The sequence below is a fragment of the Corvus moneduloides genome, chromosome 1, assembly GCF_009650955.1.
Source record: "Corvus moneduloides isolate bCorMon1 chromosome 1, bCorMon1.pri, whole genome shotgun sequence".
In the NCBI taxonomy this organism is placed as follows: Eukaryota; Metazoa; Chordata; class Aves; order Passeriformes; family Corvidae; genus Corvus; species Corvus moneduloides.
In genome coordinates this window covers 119312071-119331887 of record NC_045476.1, presented here as the reverse complement: position 1 = coordinate 119331887, position 19817 = coordinate 119312071, and the positions used below count along the sequence as shown (strand labels likewise).

Genomic DNA, 19817 nt, shown 5'->3' with positions numbered 1-19817 from the left:
GTGAAAACATGAGCTTTTTAAAGGTATAGTCATAATATGAGCTTTTCTTTGAGGAAAACTCATTTTAATGTAGCTGAATTAAGGTGGTGTATGACATGATGCAGCATGTAAAATTTGTGTTTGTTTTCTTGCTGGTAGAATTAAACAGAGGATATTCTAGCTTTTCCATTTCTGGTTATTTTAATGTTCTGCCTTTCTTTGATATGATCCTGCATTTCACTGTAATAGATGATCAAGATTCCCAGCTTTAAATTAGACTGTTTGCAGTAAGATTTTAACTGTCTGCTTTTTATTACTGTCAGCTTTTCCTAAACTAATTTTTCCACCAGAGTTTATATGTTCAGCCTGTGTATTCTTGCATTTTTAGTATGCATGCCTTTTCTGTTTTTAATCAAAAAAACCCCTTATAATTATTTAATGGTTATTTTCTATATATCAGTATCCTCTTAGATCTAATGTGCATATGTGTTTTACATGTACAAAATGCATGCATGCTTGTGTGCTTTTGCAATACATACATGCATATACATATGCAGACAAGTGGAGTCCTTGTTTTAATCAGGCCCATGAGTGATTCATGATAATACAACACCGAGGAAGTTAAAGATCTGTTTTCACCTTGCAGGATAGGTATTTTCTTCCTACCTAAAAAGCTTATTGCTGAAAAATCCTAGTAAACACACACTCAGTCTGCTTAAAGAAACAGCATATGTTATATTTCTCTGTGTGTCTATAGAGCTAAAAGCAGAATCATCTTGACTGAAATGATAAAAGAGCACTGTGTTGCCTTTCCAGAGACTTGGGTTCATGGCATGGGTAGTTAAGAACAGTGATGTTTTTTTTCTCCTCCCTCCCAGGACAGCTCAGGAAGAGTCATAAGCTCCAGATTGGTTAGTGTAAGAACAGTCTTCTCTTCAAACTTCGTTTTTTGGGCTAGTTTACCAAATAGTCAGAACACTGATAATCAAAGAAACTGTCTGTCTTCTTTGCAGTTTAAAAACTCAGTAGCCAGTGTACATCTATTATGGAGGACCATAGAAATAAACACAAAGAGTATGGAAGCTTTAAGCCATTATTTAGGCTGACCCTTGAATCTGTGGTGGACATATGGGTGATAGAGATTCCACAGAAATGCCAAGCAACGTGGGGATCAGGGTATGAGCAAGTTCATCAAATAAATGCTTAATTAGAAAGAGCACTATGAAATTATTTCTTGATATCTGTCAAATTAAATTAGTGATTAAAAAGTCCCTTCTGTGATAAAAAACACACTGGGAAAGATTTGCCAGAGGTTTCACTGTATATTTTCACCACCTCTGTGAGGATATGTTTTTGGCTGTTTATAGCATTTAAAATAACTGAGATTGTTAAATGCACAGATTTTCTACCTCGTGTGTCATTTTATTAAATTAATTAACCAAAAAGTTGGATATTTTTAATCTCAAGGCCGTGATTTGTTTCCATTTATTTTTCTCCAGCATTTAACTTGTGCTAAATGGAATAATGTTCTCTGGCTAAACATTATCTAAGCTTATTTTGTCTTCTACAAAGTGTGTGATTTTAGGAAACTGGTCCAAGTTTTATTGGGAGTTTTCACAACGGGACTTGAATTTCTTTTGTGCATTTCTAGACAGTGGAGGTGCAGTGGGATTCAAAGCATGCATCCAAACCCATAGCCTGTGTTCTCATTCTCTTCCAGGGAAAGGGTGTGAATGCTCCTTGTAGCAGTAGGATTGTTTTACACATGGGCAGGTACAGTTGGTAGAGACTGCTCACACTCAGGAGTCCAGGCCACCAAACTTGAGGAAATTCCTGTATAAACTCTGTTTCAGTTAAATTGAAATTCCTTGAGTTACTGGAAACAAAAAAGCAGAGTTGACTCTGCTTGCTGTATACACAAAAGCCAAAGTTTCTAAACTCTAAAAAACCCCAGAACTTGCATGTTATACCAGGGCTTCTCTTTGGTGCGCTCTTGTTCTGTGAGTTATTGGCTTCCGTACAGCAGTGGGTGAGTCTTCTGCCCAAGCTTTTCCCTTCATTCCTTTTTTGCCCAGCATTCCTGCTCCCAGCAGGTATTACACTCTTCCTGAACTGCCTTCTCCCTGTTCCACTGTGTCCCAGTGCTCAGGCTGTCTGCTGACTAGATGTTGAACTTGCTAACATAATGCTCTCTGATGCGTCTTTTCCATGCATAAAAGTAAGTAGGATAATTTAATGTATATTCTGATTCACCAGAAAAAGGTTTTGAATTATGGCACCAAACAGAAAAATATTGTCAGTAGTGTGTCACTCTATTTCCTTGAAACATTTCTCACTATTGCAAAAATAGCCCCCAAAACTTGTACAGCACAGCTTCTGCCTACAGCCTCCATTTGGAATTCATGACTAACAATTTGTCTCTCTTTCACTGAGATTCTCTTTCAGGGAAAAATAGGTAAGATGTTCAGCACTTCCTGGGTGGTACACTGCACCTCGCAGAACCTGTCTATCTTTTAACATCCACAAGTACAAAGTCACAAACTTTATTCTGTCCCAGAAGGGATCTTGCTGTTGATATTCTCATTAAATCAGTAACAGAAATCACTTTATACTATATATAGACTTCACATGCACTGTGTGTGTGTCTCTCCATATCAGAGATTTATCCTACACATTTTAATAAGAAAACAGTAGTAGTGATCATATTTTTTCTTGGTTGCAAGGCATCTTATTTCCTGAGGCATCTCTGCCTCTTTATTTCCTTTAAAATGTACATATATATATATATATATATAATGTTTCCAAAGACACTGTAAATGGTCAATTTGATGGTAGCAGAAGTGGACCTCAATGAAAGAAGTGTCCCTTCAATTGAAATGGGAATTTTAGATCTATTGGGTTTTTTATGTCTTTAAACATGAACTCAAATATTTCGATCAGTTTTTTATTTCAAACAAATCTGAAAGGCTTTAAAATACCTTTTGAGTTTAAAGTTTGTCCTAATTTGAAACAGTAATAGCCATCCGCATGGGAATATTTGATTATTTTAAACCTCCTTTGTCTTCCTTTCCCCCTCAAAAATAAAATTCTGAAGCCACAAATTGTATGTAAATTGCCTTAATTTAATGGACTAAATTGCTTCCCAGGCTGCACACGTTGGCTCCTGTTGACTCTAGTGAGATTAGGATCATATGCATCCAAAGGTAGATCTTAGCCCAGTGTGTGATGTTCTTCTGGCCAGCTTTCTAGCAGTCAATTAAAAAGTGCTTTCTCAGTGCTGTGCTGCTGGCTTTGTGGCTTGCTGCATAGTAAGTCCTTAATATTAGCTGAAGAGCTAAGCAAAACACCAATGTTAATTTTTAACAGGGCCAAACACAAAGGGAGAGAAACCAAGAATTCCTGGGCAAGCTCTCTTTTCTAACAGTAGTTGAGATACTACATGCAGTTTATCTGGCAGCCCTAATACTGAAAGGAGTGCAATTGTTTGTGTTGCAGCTCCATTATTCTCATTTTTTTGCTGTCATTCATAGTAATCTGAGTATTTTAGGTCTTCTCCAGAGGTTGTTTGTGAGGTCGTGACAGCTATAAGGAAGATGAGAGAAATACATGCATCCTCTAGGGCAATGCTACATTTTTTGGGTTTTTTTTAGATTCCAAATATCCAAATATCAAAATATCAATACGAATAATAGCAAAATTGCAACTGCAGTAGAAAGTTCTACAATAGGAATACAGGGTTTCTGTTGTTCTGTTGTCAGAAGAGTCCACTGGAAGTTTTACAAGGGATAGGAAGATGAATATGAGCTCAGGATACGAGTGACTGATCTTTTCACATGTAGCGTATTTTATTTCATCGTTGCAAATTCATTTTTGACAATAGATTATTGTGTGGAATGCTTTAATGGTCTCTCTGTAGGTGAATAATCAGTAACTTTGAATTTGGCATTTCTCTAGTTGTTGTGATTGAAATTGTTTTCTGAACCACACTGAGGAGCAGACAAGTGCTGTATGTGTGGGTTGATGGCAACAACTGATTGCACCTGTGATTTGTGAATGCCTTCAGTCAGCAGCAAACTAAATGGGATCTGATCAAAACTATCATTTGGATATTCAAGTCTAAGACCAAGAGTGCTGTGATATTCACTAATGTCCTTCCATTCTGCTCTTTACTGCTACATAAACTACTGAAGATTGTTTTTAATGGCTTCTATTGTGGTTACCACATGATGCATTAACAGCGTCAGTCCTTTTTACTGTCTACGAATGCGCTGTCAGCAGACGTTCATGTCTGATACAAAAGCTCAGACTCTGATCCCTGTGTTTTATCTTAAATTCCTGCATCACCAGCTGTGGTGTTGAGTTTTGCAGGGACTCCTAGCGTAGGAATCTCCAGAAATTGCAGATTGCAGTGCTGAAGTTAAAAATAAATGTTTTTTTGAGAAAACAGGCCACTTGAGAATCGGCTGATGACATCTATGTAAAAGGGGCTTCATCTCAGTGATTTCCAGTGCTTGTCACCACATTATTCAACTGGTTTTGGCATTTTTTGAAAATATTTCAAATTAGAACTGTCCCAGGTGTTCTTCAACAGAAGATAATGTGAAATTAAAGCAGTTCTGAGAAAATTTTCATCTTCAAAGGCTTCTTGAGTGAGCCTAAAAGGTTTCGGACCAGCATTTCAAAAGCTTCCAAGAGCATTTTTCCTAGGGTGAAATTGACCGACAGGACCAGGAACTAGAAAATCTCCATTTATCTGTTCACATAAAGGAGAATGCCAAGAATATCTCTCAGGTATTGCAGACTTTTCTAAAGAAGATGATAGCCTTAGACCACCTTCTAAATGCTCCTGTACTGGAGCCACTGTATTTGACATGGGGTAATAAAGAAAGGGTTTTTCTTTTAGAAAGACTGTGCTTTGAGTCCTCCAAAATGTTTTTATTCATGTTTTGCAGAATCAAAGATGGTAACTGTTTCTTTGCTTAGACAGGTGAAATTTAAGTATCTGAACTGACATATGTATTTTGAACAATCCAGCTGTGTCAATATTTTTCTGTATGCTGGAGCCCATCACAGTAACTTAATCAGGAGTAGTAAAGTCATGCTTTCCCTAGTTTGTTTTGTTATTTGGGGACCAATTAAATATCTAGCTCTGAAGTTTCTGATGATTCCTACATGCAGAATATGGAACAGACTCAGAAAGGTGCCCTACCTGGATCACCAGGTGCCATCAGCAACAAACCTTCACAATCAAATTTGTGTTTGAAGTGCAGTTAATAGATTTGATTGCAGTGTGGTTACCATTGACAGCTCTCCTTTAGGTTGTTGGTTTTTTGTCATTGTTGCATTGATTGTACCATTTCTTCCGATGGCAGTTATTTGCAATTGCAGAGAAGGAAAAACCTGCTTGTGTGCTGTGAAGGAGAACACGCTAGGCATTTCACTTCTTTGAGCGTTGGTCCTGATGTTTGCTCTTGCATTGGATATAAAAGATAAAGCACCCTCTTCCCACCCCCCCCCCCCCCCCCCCCCCCCCCTTAATATTTATGAGAAATAACATTCTATTCATGATCAAGGTTGAAATAGTATTTCAGCAAGCGTGACTTTTCTGCTCGATGCTCTGGTAAAAGCTTTCCACGCAGAAGAAATAAGGTTAATCTATTCTCACATCCATCTTCAGATCAATGTTCTGCTTCCAAAAAGTTTAAACTAAGCTTCTGGAAAACCCAGTTCCCTCAGAACTAGTTTGTAATTATTTAGGAAGGAAGGTGATCAGTTTATAAAGGGGATGTTAGGAATTGCAAAGTAATGATCTAGGATTTGAAAGAATTTGTCAGGATGCTGTTGTTTTGAGGGACATTTTCAGTTTAACTAAGCAGAAGAAAGATTATTAGAAGTGTTGTTCATTCTCATAATTGTTTTTTTGCAAACACTATATTTTCTAAGTTTTCTGAAAGCTTGGGAAGAGGTCTGCTATCCAGATGTACGTTTGTCATACACCTGTTTCTGTTTCTAATGTGCATTTCAATTAGATTAAAGGAGCTATACAATGCTGATCCTGTCAAAATATAAAGCATACCATGGGCCAAATAATCTTGTTTACAGATTGCAAAGGGAAAACAAATTATAGAGCAGATTTTGAAATATCTTCATCTTTACTTCTGTATTTAAAATAACACCAAGCATATCTGTGAGTGCTCTTACTCTAGGCTTCCCCTTCCTCCCCAAGCTAGCTTTGCCACAGAGAAAATCATCTGTGGACAGAACTCTTGATTTACCAGGAGCAGCCTGCTGGTTTCCACACACAGATCTGTTGAGCCAGCTCAGCAAATGGTCATCTTTTACAATTTCTTGCTGCTCTTTATTCTATATCATAAGGAAGCCAAGTAGGTGTTACAGTTGGACTCTTTGGTAAGGTTTCATTCTCTCCCATTTTAGTGCTCTGACCTTTAACAACAATTTGTACCTTAATAGTTGAAATTTTAGTCAGAAAAGTAGTGATTTGCTGTGATTAAAACATTCTTAAATGCCATTGGTAAGGGTACCCTATCAGTAGCATAAAGCACAGGAAAAGCACATCCAACAATTACTCTGTGTGGACTGTCCCATTCCTGAATTTTGCTGCTCTAACAGAAGCCCTTAAGTGAATTACAACCATGGACTAGTTATTTTATTTCCTAAGAAATCTCTCCAGTCTGCAAAGAACTGCAAAACAGCTCATGGTTTCGCTCTGAAGGGTGGTATTCTGTTTGCCCTGCTTTCTGGCCTTTTTGAGTAATCTGGTTTTGAGTCTAGCTCTCAGTGGTGTTTCATCAAGGGCAAATTGACTGTGCTTAATGAGAAGAAAATTTTTGAAAGTTACTAACTGTATTAAGTTCAAGAACCTGTCGTGTTTCTGTTGGCATTATCTTCCCAGAATGGAAATGTAAAACGATAGTCTTCATGCAAAAGTTTTCAAGTGCAAGTAGTTTTCAAGTTTTATTCTTTCATTTCCAATCTTGTTTATTACACGCTCTCATACTTGCTCTGTTCCCCAGTCAAGCAGAGTCCACTGCATTGCACTGGGAGGGAAAGCTTGGAACAAGAGATGCATTGCTTAGTCAGGTGGCTTGGCAATGAAAATTTCAAGTGCACAGCTATGGTGAGGAATATGTGGATATGCAGTGGATATGCCAGAACTATCTGTCAGATCCTTTGGGCTTTCTGAAGTTTCTGGGCTCTGAATCTTAGTTACTTGGCCCACCAGAAATATTGTGACAACAGACCATCTAGCAAAATCATTCCTTTTTTGTGTGTGTGTTCAGTTACCTCTTATTGTAGTCCATTGCTAGCCAATGTGTGACCAAATGCTCATCTATACCATCAATATTTTGAGAATTGTGAAAAAAATTATTGACTTTGATGAAAAAACATGGTTGATTTTTATCTTCCCTGAAAATAATTTCTGAACATGAAAAGGCATGTTTTTATTTTGTTAGTCAGATTGGAAGTCAGCATCTGTAGGGTTATGAGGTAAATTGGGATTTAAAAGTGGTGACTTTAATGAAGGCAGAAGAAACCTTCCTGTAGTGTTAACACCTCATGGTAGGTCTTCTATCTTCTGTGCAGTAACATTCAATTGGTGTCAAATTCCTCACATCGTGGATGCTTGTGGATAGATTTGCAAATCTGCCATTTTTCAACTCAAGTTATATTACATATTTCAGGATTCTGCTGACTTGGGCCATATAGTTTTTTAGTAGGAAAAAACATCAACTGTTGTAAACTTCCAAGCAGGTTCTAATATCTTGAGTATGATAATGCCTGTATAATGCCTCTTTTGGCAGTTTCGGCATGCACTACTTGAGACAAATACTTCAGACCAAAGGGAGGTCAGTCATCAGCACTGCTTATTTTTCTGCCTTATAATGGTAGTCAGAATGCTAGACAGGCTCCAAATAGGCTTGTGTCCTTTACCTCAGTGGCAATATTTTTGTGTTCAGGTAGCACTGCTGACTCTTACCACCCTGTTGCTGTTGTACCAGGGACGGCAAAAAAAGCAGCATACTCCAGTCCAGTCCAGGAAGGGAATGGAATGGAATTTAATAATTTCCAAATTAATTTATATAACCTGGTTTGCTTGAATGGCATAAGGTTATTGGTCCTTCGACCATCCACCTCACAGAATGATTGGTTAAACCCTACAACACCCATTTCAAAATATTTCTCCAGTCAGTAACATAACAAGCTGCATAACAAACTACAGGTGACAAGATAAAAGTATTATTTACAAAAACTTCTCACTGTTTACAGCTAGCATGAGTGTGAAAGCAACACTTTCACAGGGATCCTGGCAGAAAGCTGGAAAATTTCTCTGCATCAAGCTTTCAACATCCACACCACTCTTCGTATTCTTTTGGTGTTAGGGCTGGCACTCAGGCATTGTAGATGCTGAATATTTTTAACTTACACTTGATACAGTAAAAAATACAGTAGGAAAGCATAATGGATATAACCATTCAAAAATGATTGCTTGCCAGATGAAGAAAGGCCAAGTTTGTTATCCAGTGCTGTCCTGTGTGACAATAATAGTGTTTTCATTTAAGCAGTGAGGAGACCACTTACTGTTGTTACCCTTGGCATGCTCAAGGCAGGAAAAAAAATATGTACATGCTGCCATGGACATTTATAAGCATTTTAAAGTGGCAGAACAAAAGCAAACAGAATTGAACAGGGTCATGTCATTTATATCCCTCAGACATGGTTATTTGCTGAAGTTTGTAATAGCAGCTTTCCAAGCTCTGGAATTCTTTGAATTTCTAAACTGACTTATCTGTAATAGAGTCCTATACTTGAGTCACGGACACTCTGTCAAAGCAAAAACCTTAATTACATCACAGCCATTAAATAAGGAAAGAGCAACCCTTACAGAGTCCTACACTTGCATATTTACTGTTCTGACTTCTCAGATTCACTAACATCCACTTTCCTAACGTATTGAGGAAGTTTTAATTCACTGTTGATAATGCTAGAACTGCATAGAACAACAAAGGCTGTAAGTTCCTACTTCCTATTCCACATAATTTTCTTCTACTTCTTCCCAATTATATGTTTATTACCTATTTTTAAACTGAATTTCTGTATGTGAATATCAGAGACACTTACTTTACTCTCTGCTGAGGTAGGAAATTTTCCTGAAAGCATCTCTGTTAATGTGAGTGGAGACAACTGACTGGAAAGGATCTGACAGAATTGTTCCAGAGTGAAAAACAAATATTTTGCAAAAACCCACTTGATTTTACCAGCATTATAAAATGAAAACTAGAAAAAAGAAAGAAAATTGTAGGAAATGTTTTCACTTCTAGTTTTGAGGAATTTTCATGTTCTAGCTTTTAGTATGCAGTTGTAAGTAACAATAAAATTGCTTTAAGTAATACAAGTCTTTAAACTATACTTTTCTGTGTAAAAAACCAACCAAACAATAAAGTTAGATTGTAATTTTGAAATCCTGAACTATAGAGTGACAAAGATGATGATGAAGAGTATAATGAGTGTGAACTATTTGTAGAAATATTGTTACTGAGAGTTATGCTGTCAACTGAATTGAACTATTTTTATTATTATAGAGGTACTCAAAATATTGGGCTGACAGGGCACTTTGATCTCAGTTCTCTTTGTTTTATGCACCTAAATAGCAATTGGCAACTACTGACACAGTGTATAAATTACAGATATAAAATAAAGAATGCTTGCAAGCCTTCTTCAGAATGGTTCTAAAATAAAACTTGAAATACAATAATAGCATCCATTGAACTTCAGCAGAACTCTTGCTTTTTGTACATCTGGGGCTATATTGGCATATTTTCCCAATTCTCTCTTTGGTTTTATTTTTGGTTGGGTAGGTAAGATTTTTCCTCATTTCTACTCTGCTGTAGTCATCTAGTGACAAACACAATATTAACAGACAAACGATTTTTCCTATTTCAAGAGAAAACTTCTATTAAGTTCCCTGCTAGGAATACAGCAAACAGGCAAATCCAGCAATTTGTACTGTAAAGTTTGGGGGCCCAAGTCAGAATGTGGGTTAAATGTTGATAAGGACATATGAAGCTCAAAGCAGCCATTTCTGTTCATTCTTACGGCTTCTTCCTCCTTTCTCTCCCGGTTTTAATGATGAAGGGGGTATAATGAGCCTTTCCAGAGCATTTCTGCTCCTATGGAAGAGTATGCAGTAATTTGCTGAGGGGATGCAGAGCTGTCAAGCAATTACTTATGTTGCTTGTGGTCAAGGCTTCACCCTTCCAGAAAGAAATACAGACTGATAACACTGTGTGAATCCACTCAACACACTAAAGCTGGTGGGCTATATTTTAAAGGGCTTTATTAAAAATTCCGGGTTTGGGGGCATCCACTCTGCAGAGAACTTCAAATGACTCCAGCTTGATCTCTCCTCTTTGCTTTTGTCTTCTGGCAGATCCTGATGAAGTAAAATTAAGCACTACACACCTGCATTAGGTCCAAATGGCAGATAAGTTTAGCATAATTACTCTCAGCTCCATTTGGGTTAAAGTTTAGACACAAAACATGCACCTACATATTACACTTTATCTGCTGCTGGCACAGCACCAGATTCTTCATGCTGCCAGGAGCGGTGGCAGCTGTTGCTTATGCTAAAGCATAAGCCTCTTTCTGCTGGACAAGGAATAGGAGAGTGCAAGATCTCTTAGGTTACCTCTTTTTTAAAGAAAAAGCTTCATATTTCTCCTTTTCGTAATATGTTGCAGTCTCAAACATCTTTGCTGCTGATGTGCCCTGTACAGGGTTGGAATTTTAGTGACCCTCAAACACAAGAGTTCTGTTTGCCTGCCTGAGCTGTTTTTGCCTGCCTGTCTCCCAGCCTTCCTCAGTTCCTAGCTTTTATCAGTAAATGGTTCTGCAGTCTGGAGTCCTCTTTGGGGTGAGCATAAGACAATACCTCTGGCACCACTCATACGCTGTTGGGCTGAGAACATATTCCTGCAGTGCTTGCCCAGAGATAGAGCTCTAAGCTGTGTTCTTGGTGCCAGATGACATTTTGCCTGTCAAATATGATCCTATATGAGTCATAAAAACTTTAGAAGAATTGCATTATTTCTGCATTGAGAACTGCTTGATAGAGTCTTTGCCACAAAAAGCACCCTAGAGGTTTTTCCAGAGTAAGGGGAAAACCAGGGATTTTTCTCCCCAGAGGCAGTAAGAACTATGTGTTTTGAAGTGTAAATGTCAAAGACCAAGGACAAACTAGATACACAGTGGTAAAAAGACTACTGGGCACCCAGTGAGCTTTCAAATTGGTTATTTATGTGTGCAGTACCCTCCTAACAGACATGCTCCTCCATCTCCTTGCTGTGCATGTGCAGGGACAGTAGCTCTGCAGGCAAAGAAGTAAGCGTGCGAGTCACTCATGAAGCTTTATAAATGAGCCCTTCTGTAATGCTGTGACTGACAGGGCAGTATTATTTTTCTGATAGTTGTTGATGTCATGGAGTGGCAGTTGTTCACAGCTCTGTTATTTAACATTATAATTGAATAAAATAGTTTCCTGTTTTGTGCCTCCAACAAGAAGAGATGTTTACCCATGGAAAATCATGAATTACTGGAAGGTTTGTTTAGTAATGAAATAAGATTTACAGCCTGGCTAATGCTGATTCCACTGTGTATGTGCATGTGTATATCATATTTACTGTACTCTTGTTGACAAGGCTAAGGATCAGTTTGCTTTGTTCCCTTTTCTTTTCATAAACTCGTGCAGTGAGTGATCGTATGAAGTAGCTCCTGATCTACTTCTCCACCACTGAAAATAACAGTAAGGAATTTGCTGATAAACATCACTGAAACTGATAGACATTTCAGATTTAAATCCAATGCAGTGAGTTCCATAGCTGAATTCACAGAAGGCAACCCCATCAGGAAAGCATATATGTCAAAAGGAGGAAAATAATTGTTATTCTTATTGAGGTTAACTGAAGAGGACAATTAATACATATTCTTGTAATGGAGGAAATGCAGTCTCACTGGGAATAAAGGGACTGACCTCTGGGCACATCACCCTGCTCCATCCTCTGGAAAGGCTCTTGCCCACCTCTTAACTCCTGTTCCTTGTTTTCTTGATACAGGACAGTGGAAACAGAAATAATGTCAGTAACTTTTTGGAGGAGCAGAGAAGGGTGCTTGAGGTTTATATAAGTTCAAAGAAAGACTGGATACTTGGAAGAAAAAACACGGTGAGCATCAGCATGATGCCTCAGCATAAAAGCCACATCCTGCTCAGAAAGACCTTGAGTTTGAAATTCTTAAGGGCTCAGCAATCCACAGGAGGAAGAATTTTATATGCTTGCCTTATTCTCTTCTCTAAACATCTCCTAATAACCACTGATTAGGAGATAGGATATTGGACTAAATGGATTTTTTTTCTAACCAACTCTGACCATTCTTATGCTTTATGAAATGGGAAGGTCTGAGATCACCTTTGTACCTCTATTAATTCAACCCCTGTTCTGTATAACAATGTGAAAGGGAATGGAGATGATGAATTGATAGAGTTGATTTGGACTGGCTTTTTAAGTTATGTATTGAACTTATGCTTCAAACATGACTTGTGATATAAATGAAGCATAACCAAATACCTAACTGTGACAAATTGGTATTAAACAGTCCTTGTGAAAAGTGGTGGGAGTGAAATGTGTCCTTGCCTTTTTATCAGTTCATTTAGAAAAGTCTCTGCAATATTCTATACTACGGAAGTTTCTGTGAGTCAGCACTGTATGCCACCTTTTGTCTGATTCATGGTGCTCCTCTCCCAAAACTGCCTGCTGTCTGTTGCCACCAGTCGAGTCTTTTTTTCAATATCTTCCATTAGGAGGGTTGTGGAATTGGTTTTGTGGAATTGTGGAAGGAATGTAACTAACTTAGTTTATAATGTTTGCTTATGCAGCATACTATTTTCCTTAAAGTTGTATTTTAACATAGGAAAATAAAGCACATGCACTACTGAAGCCAAAGGTTAAGGATAACAGCATAGTAACTCAAAATTGGTCTTGAACCTGTCATTCTTTGGTCTGCAGTACTGCCTCCTGCAAGTGACCACATTCAAATGGATTGGATTGCTAAGGGTGTAAGGTGCTGTTTTCAAGGTCTGGCCTGATGGTATCGAGCCCAAGAAGATTAAAGCAACCTTCATCATCCAGGATTTTGGTAGACAATCTTTAAGAGTGGGTGTTATGACAGCCTGCATTTGCACAGCAAGAAGTTTCAGTCTCACTCATCCCACTCAGCTCATTCACTTGCAATCTCCCCCTTTTAGAAGGAACAGTTACCCATCTTGCTGCTCTCAGAGATGCTCTGTCGACAGGCAGCCCACTCACAATGTTCATTTAACCTGAGTGCCTGCTGCCTTGGAATTTGCAGGCATCAGTGTCTGCCTGCATGTGTGGCCTTCTCCCATCTCTGTTCCTTAGAGCAGAATGAACAAAGTGGCCTCAAGTGCCTTATTCTTTTAATGTGATTAATTGGACTCATTATTACCGGGTATGGTTTTGGTTTGTAGGGTGCCCTCATGCAGTCAAGACTGTCTCAAATTAGCCAAAGGTGTTGTAAGGTTAATTGTCTTTCCCTTGTTTTTGACTGGTTCCTAAATAGGTACCTGCCCTTTCAGTGGATCTGAAGTTCCATGTGGCTGTATGATTGCAGGACTGTGCCACACTACTGCTCTTAGAGCTGAAGCCCAAGGCTATGGATTATTGACTAGTAAAATATGTTTCAGGTCGCTGAAATCTCAGCTGTATAAACTATTAAACCATGCTCTAAATCTTAATTGCATTCTCAGCTAAGAGGTAATTTGAGAGAGGGTGAGGATGTATTTGAGATTTGTCTTTATGTAGAATGGCTTGCTAACTCGTTCCTGACTTACCTGCAAGGAATATGAAAATTCTGAGTGATTTAGAGTATGAAATTGATAGATAAGAGATCCTTTAGAACATCTGGAGACTTTTCTCTCAAGGAGACAAGTGAGAGTATATATATGTACTTTGGTTAGCGATTCACAGTACTTCAACAACACTTACATCAGAGTTCAGATCTTAAATTTGTGCTCTCAGAAAACAAGTGTTGATGAACTTGTTATTCCAGCCAGATTTGGTGCACACTTCTACTTGCTTTCCTTAAGAAAACGCTCTTATAGAGAACAGTGTTGAGCATTTGACATATCTGGTCTGAAGACAGCTCTTTCTGGGTAGAACAACTGTATATTAACTTGTAACAAAAGAATCTCTAATTCTAGCAATGTATGTTGTTTGCCTATTCATAAATCTAGACATTGCTTGGTGGGAGAACATTCCTGTAAATTAAGACCCAATTTCCTGCTCTAAATGAGAGTGTCCTTAAAATACCAGCTGCCACTGATACCACCTTGCAGAATCCAAGGTGTTAAATACAGGGAAATTGGATTTTGGCAGAGATTTGGCCATGATAATGTGAATGTCTGTGGCTGATAATTGAAGTGAAGGATGCAATAGTTCTGAGAATTAAAACTCATACTCAGAGCATCTGTTTGCTTGGGCTTTCTTTGGCATTGTCTTTTCTTCCACCATTTCCAAGTTTCCTTCAAAAGGAGGGAGAAAAGCTAACGTAGTGATGACTGCAATGAGCTTGTAAAGTTCACAGCAGGAATCTGGAATTCTCATGTGTTCAAAAATAAAGCTGGTGTCACTTTGTATCTTGCTGGTCTCAGTGGGATCTGGAAGGAGAAGCTGGAAGCTGTAATGCAATGTGATAAGACATTAACTTGAAGTAAAAAAATTACTGTGGATAAGACATTAACTTGAAGTAAAAAAATTACTGTAGATCTTTTTTTGAGAATTAGAATCCTAGAACTCCAGAATGGGATTCCACTACACCAGGTTGCCCAGGGCACCATCCAACATGCCCTTAATCACTCCCAGAGATAGGGCATCTACAACTTCTAGTGACAACTTTTTCCAGTACCTTATGAAAGCATTTCTTCCTATCCTAAATATCTAATTTATACCTACTTTCTTTCAGTTTAAAGCCATTACCCCTTGTTCTATCAATTACCCCTGACGTGGAGAGTACTTGGACTAAAGTTGTCCAAAGGGTGTTGTTCAGACCAGAGCACAGGATTAGTGTGGAGCAGTGTGCAAGGTGGAAGAAGGAGGTGTTGGCATCAAGAATTTTAAGAAATATTGGTCCATGAATGAAAAGTCTGTGCCTAAGCCTAGAGAGTGCCCTATGCTTCAGCAAGAAGGTGGCTGCTGCCTGTTCCAAAGATACCTTCCCTCTGCTCTTGGAGTGTTTTCCTGAGGGGTGATGCTCTTTAATCCCTGGAAGAGGATCTCTGCATAGGTGAGGGAGGCCCCAGTTGGCTGTTTTTAGAAGTCAAACACATACGTGTTTTGCAGTCAGACTCTCCCTTTTCAGGCTTAAGTAACAAAACCAATTGTAGATTTACTTCCAGTCTTACAGCATTCTGGGGAAAGGGTTTGAAAGCTGCACAGTTCCCAAAGATATGTCCTGCCCTGAGCAAGCAGCATTTGATGGTTGATTTTCTGTCATGGCTGATGCTTGTGGATAAACGTAGTCCTGGGTGGTGTTGAAGATGTGAGCTCATCCCACAGCCTCTTTCATTACTGCCCTAATACCCAATGCAGGGCCTGGAGCCCCGTTGCTCCTTCCCTTCTCAGCTCCCAGTGCCTGTGGCAAACTTCTCTGGAGGTCTTTCCATAAAATTCACCCTGCAGTGGTGGTTCAGACAAGAGTCAGGATTTGAAAACGTGCTGCCCTTGCCTCAGTGGAGTTTTATGCTGCACTCATCAGCCAGCTGTGGGAAGGGAGGCTGGAGTGCCCACTGACCAGGGCCTAAGTGAGCCCAGAGAGGAATGCTGTGGTTTGCTGAGCCTCCTGTAGGAGGGCAGCCCTGCACTGGGCTCATGGCTGCTGCCCCGTGTGCTCTGGGCTGGGGTTGACCTTGCCTCTGGGGTGGTCCTCATCTCTACAGAGTTTCTGACAAGGAGCAGGGGTCAGTGGCTATATCTGGACAAAGCCCCATCTTCCCTGAGCTCTCCCCAAGCCACCGTGCCTCTGCTGGGTGGAGGGGAAAAAAAATACTTGGTAAAAGAAGAGGCTTTTGGCATCAGCAGTTCATTGTTGCTGAGGTGCTGTGATATATAAAGGTGAGAAAACTGCGAGCAAACTGCTGCTCCTGATACTGTCTCCAGTTTAGGTGCACCAGACACAGTAAGGAGGTGAGGTCTCACCTCCTGCCCCCAGCAGAGGCTGTCACCACTGGGGAACATGGTCTGAGAGACAGGTCTCCATGGATCTGTTCTTTCCCCTTGGCATCCATGTGATGGCCATGAGTGCTTGCAGTCCCTGCAGGCGCAGGAGTGGTCAGGAGGTTGTTCCCATATCCAAGGATGAACATTGCTTTCCTATCCTGGGCGAGAACTTCCTGCCTTTTTCCCCAAACCCAGTCATTCCTAATGTGCGCTGTGTTTCTGATGCCTGAGAAACTCTTGCTTTAAAGTAGCCTTCTTCTTAGCAAAAATAGACAGCTGCCCAGGGATGAGGAAGGTACTAAACCTTGTAATCTAGTTACCTTGGTGACATCTGTAAGAAACTATTGCTATACCACTTTCTGTTTTTTCTTCGTCTCTTTTATGGAACTACATACTCTGTTTACTTGACAAAAGTGTGATTTATACCATACCCAATATAGCCATTCTCCCAACCATTATCCTGACAAACAAGTTCCCATTTCTAACAAGCAAGGTTAAATGACTGTAAAAACAGATATTTGACTTTATAGTGGAAACTGAGATTTGCCATCAAGTAACTAAGCATTTGCTAAGAAAAGCAAAAATCTTGTAAAAACTTTTTTATTGTTTCAGAGTATTATAGTGCTTGATCACATTTACTCAGCACAGGAATTCTTTTCAATGGTCATGTTTTTTTCTTCTGCATTGTGACATTCTCACACATTTGTAAGATTCAGTTGTCAACCATATGTCATACAGGGCAACAAAAAAAGAAATAAAAGCATTATTGCTAGGCAAAACTAACAGCTGTGCTTGAGAATTGGCTGTTCCTGGATCTAGCTCTTAGCACAGCTCTCACCATTCCCATTTAGCCGTCTGTGTCCTGGTAGTGGTTCCTCTGCACTGTGTGAGCTGGGACACTTGAGTGCCAGCACACAGAAGGTCCTGAGGGATCAGACTTACGTGCTGCTGGGTAGGCAGTGCCCACACATTTTAGGTGGTTTTTTGTATCTTCTGGTTACTCACCTGTTTCTCTCTTTGTTGCCAACTGTAGGGAATTTTCTGAGCCCTTCAAAGGGAAGAGCATCCCTTACTCAGTGACCCATTCAGTAATTGATTAAATTAATCTGAAACTAACTCTCACTTTTTAAACTGCTAATCAAGAAGCCAATTATCTGTTAACAGTCCTAAATACAAATCAGCAGTAACCAAAGTGTTCCTCTGTTAAAAAAATCTGGATTTCTTTCTGTTATCTCACAGCTTTTAAAATAAGTTGGAAATGTGGCTATTTTCTTTAAAAAAAATGAAGAACCCATATTAGAATTCCATTTTCTATTTTGGAACAGTAAAACAGCTTATTTATTTCTGAAAGTGTGTTTAGAATTTTAGCCTTTTTATGTGTTATGGCCTTGAAGACATAAGTCTCAGGGCATGATAGAAGGTTTATTAAGGATAAATCCTGCTCTTTTTATGCACTTACATAGCTGAAATCCTCAAGCAGCATTGTTCTGTTGCAAGTTTGGCTGGGGTATACATTTAAGAGCCTTATTCTATGAATGTTATGTCTTTTATTTTATATACATTTGTATGTGCAAAAGGTAATGTAAAAGAAATACATGCCAAAGCATAGTTTTATTTTTTTATTGCAGCCATTAATTATACAGCTGTTTTAGAACAAAAACATTGTTCTTTAAGTAAAATTATTTAAATTATGACTCTTAATTTTTATTGTTGTTGAAATGAGATTTTCTTACAGGTTTACAAAACAAAGCAATTTAAAAAAAATGTTTGTAGTGCATGCCCAGTCCTGTATATATTTATGGCATAAAAATGTTGTTTGAGTGCAGCAAGTAAGGCAATGATGTATGATAGCTTGTCTATGGCTTTCTAAGTATTTAATTGAATTAGATCCCTACCTGTTTATTCAGTATTCTCCTCATTTAAAAATCTGATCTGAGAGAAGTGAATAGTTGTTTTTTACTGTAATAATGATGGTGAGTCAACAATTTGATTAATCATGAGTTAAAGTATGAGTATTTCTGAGCACATCTGTTAAAGGACGTGTCCTGATTTTTTTTTAATTCCTCATGTGTATAAATGTGTTTGCTTCTTTTCCATGGAAGTTGTTTAGAAGGGCCCAAAAAAGAGGGTATATTAAGGTGCTAATATATTAAGGTGCATCTCATCCTGTATCTCCAGTTTCAATCTGAATGCATTCCTGACTACTGACTCCCTGGTTTTGTTTCCAGATTCATAGTCTGCAATAAAAGAAGGCTTGTAGAGCCCTGGGCAGGTGTTTGCACCATTAGCAAAACCGTGTAATTTGCCAAAAAAGAAGTGCTTTAGAGAACAAGAAGTAATGAAATTGAGTGCCAAATTCTGCTGCCATTTAATCCTTTGAAAGATAAAATGTTTTACTAGGTAGCCTGTTGGCCAAAAGATTGTTTGGAATCAAAGAAGGGCTGAGTGGTAGCACAGGTGGCACATTCCAGTGCTGACAAGGGCAGAATACACAAATCCATAAGTATGTGAAGACACAGATTAATCATGCAATCCAGCTGTAAAATCTTAAGGGTAGCAATGACACATCCAGAGTTTTTAGATGGAGCTTTCAGGTTTATAATTTAATCCACTATTTATCAGTATTTTTAAGCATGTTATGACATGAATGAACAAAGTGAATGGGCACCTAACAAAATGAAGAGAGGATCTTTTTTTCTGGAGTCAGCTCTTCCAGTATAATCTCCACTGGCAGCAGTGAACACATCAGATGTATTTACATTGTATCTCTGCAAGAGGATGTTTATGGATATGACATGTGCTGTTCTGCACACTAAAAACTTGAGATTCAGATTCTCTCAGTACCACGTGCACCTCTGTTGATTTCAGAAATATGTAATACTGCACTGATGAGCGTGGTATAAGAATCTAAATAGATCCATAGGCATATGGACAGACAGATTGATCAAGGCAGACTTTATCACTTTGTCCTTAAAAATCCTTTGTGATTATCTTTTATGTACACAGTGATACTAAAGTGTCAGCCCAGATAATTTCCCTTAACTTGCTAGTATTTTATGGATTTACTTAAAGTTTTACTTGAAAATGTGGAGGAGTGTGTGTGCACTTTTTGCAGAAATGTACTGGTGCTAGTAATTTTAACAGTTTTCATTCTGTTTTGAAAAAACATTGTGAATGTATAAATTATGTTTGAACTGGACAGAGATGATTATGTGGCATGTGACTGAAAATATATATTTTTTAATAGATGATTCAGCCGCAGAGAGTTTTAATGGCAATGAGACCGTGGGACACAGTTCCAATGCTTCAGGGGGAACACACTGCAGGGAGATGGCAGAAACCAACAGTAATGGCAAAACAAATCTGGAGCAGGATGAGCAGCCTCTGAACCTGAGTGACAGTCCCCTCTCTGCTCAGCTGACTTCAGAATACAGACTAGATGATCACAGCAGTAATGGAAAGAACAAATACAAGACTCTCCTAATTTCTGATCTCAAGATGGAACGGGAGGCAAGAGAAAATGGAAGCAAG

At 38.7% G+C, this 19817-nt stretch overlaps 1 protein-coding gene across 5 annotated transcripts in view; it reads left to right on the top strand.

The window, feature by feature from the left end:
* The window catches only part of NOL4 (nucleolar protein 4), a 190314-nt gene that overhangs the window by 91172 nt on the left and 79325 nt on the right, over window positions 1-19817 (top strand). For all 5 annotated transcript variants that reach the window (XM_032124476.1, XM_032124471.1, XM_032124492.1 and 2 more), the window contains one exon: window positions 19534-19817. In XM_032124476.1, coding sequence (XP_031980367.1) covers window positions 19534-19817 — 284 coding nt within the window. The remainder of the gene's footprint in view (window positions 1-19533) is intronic.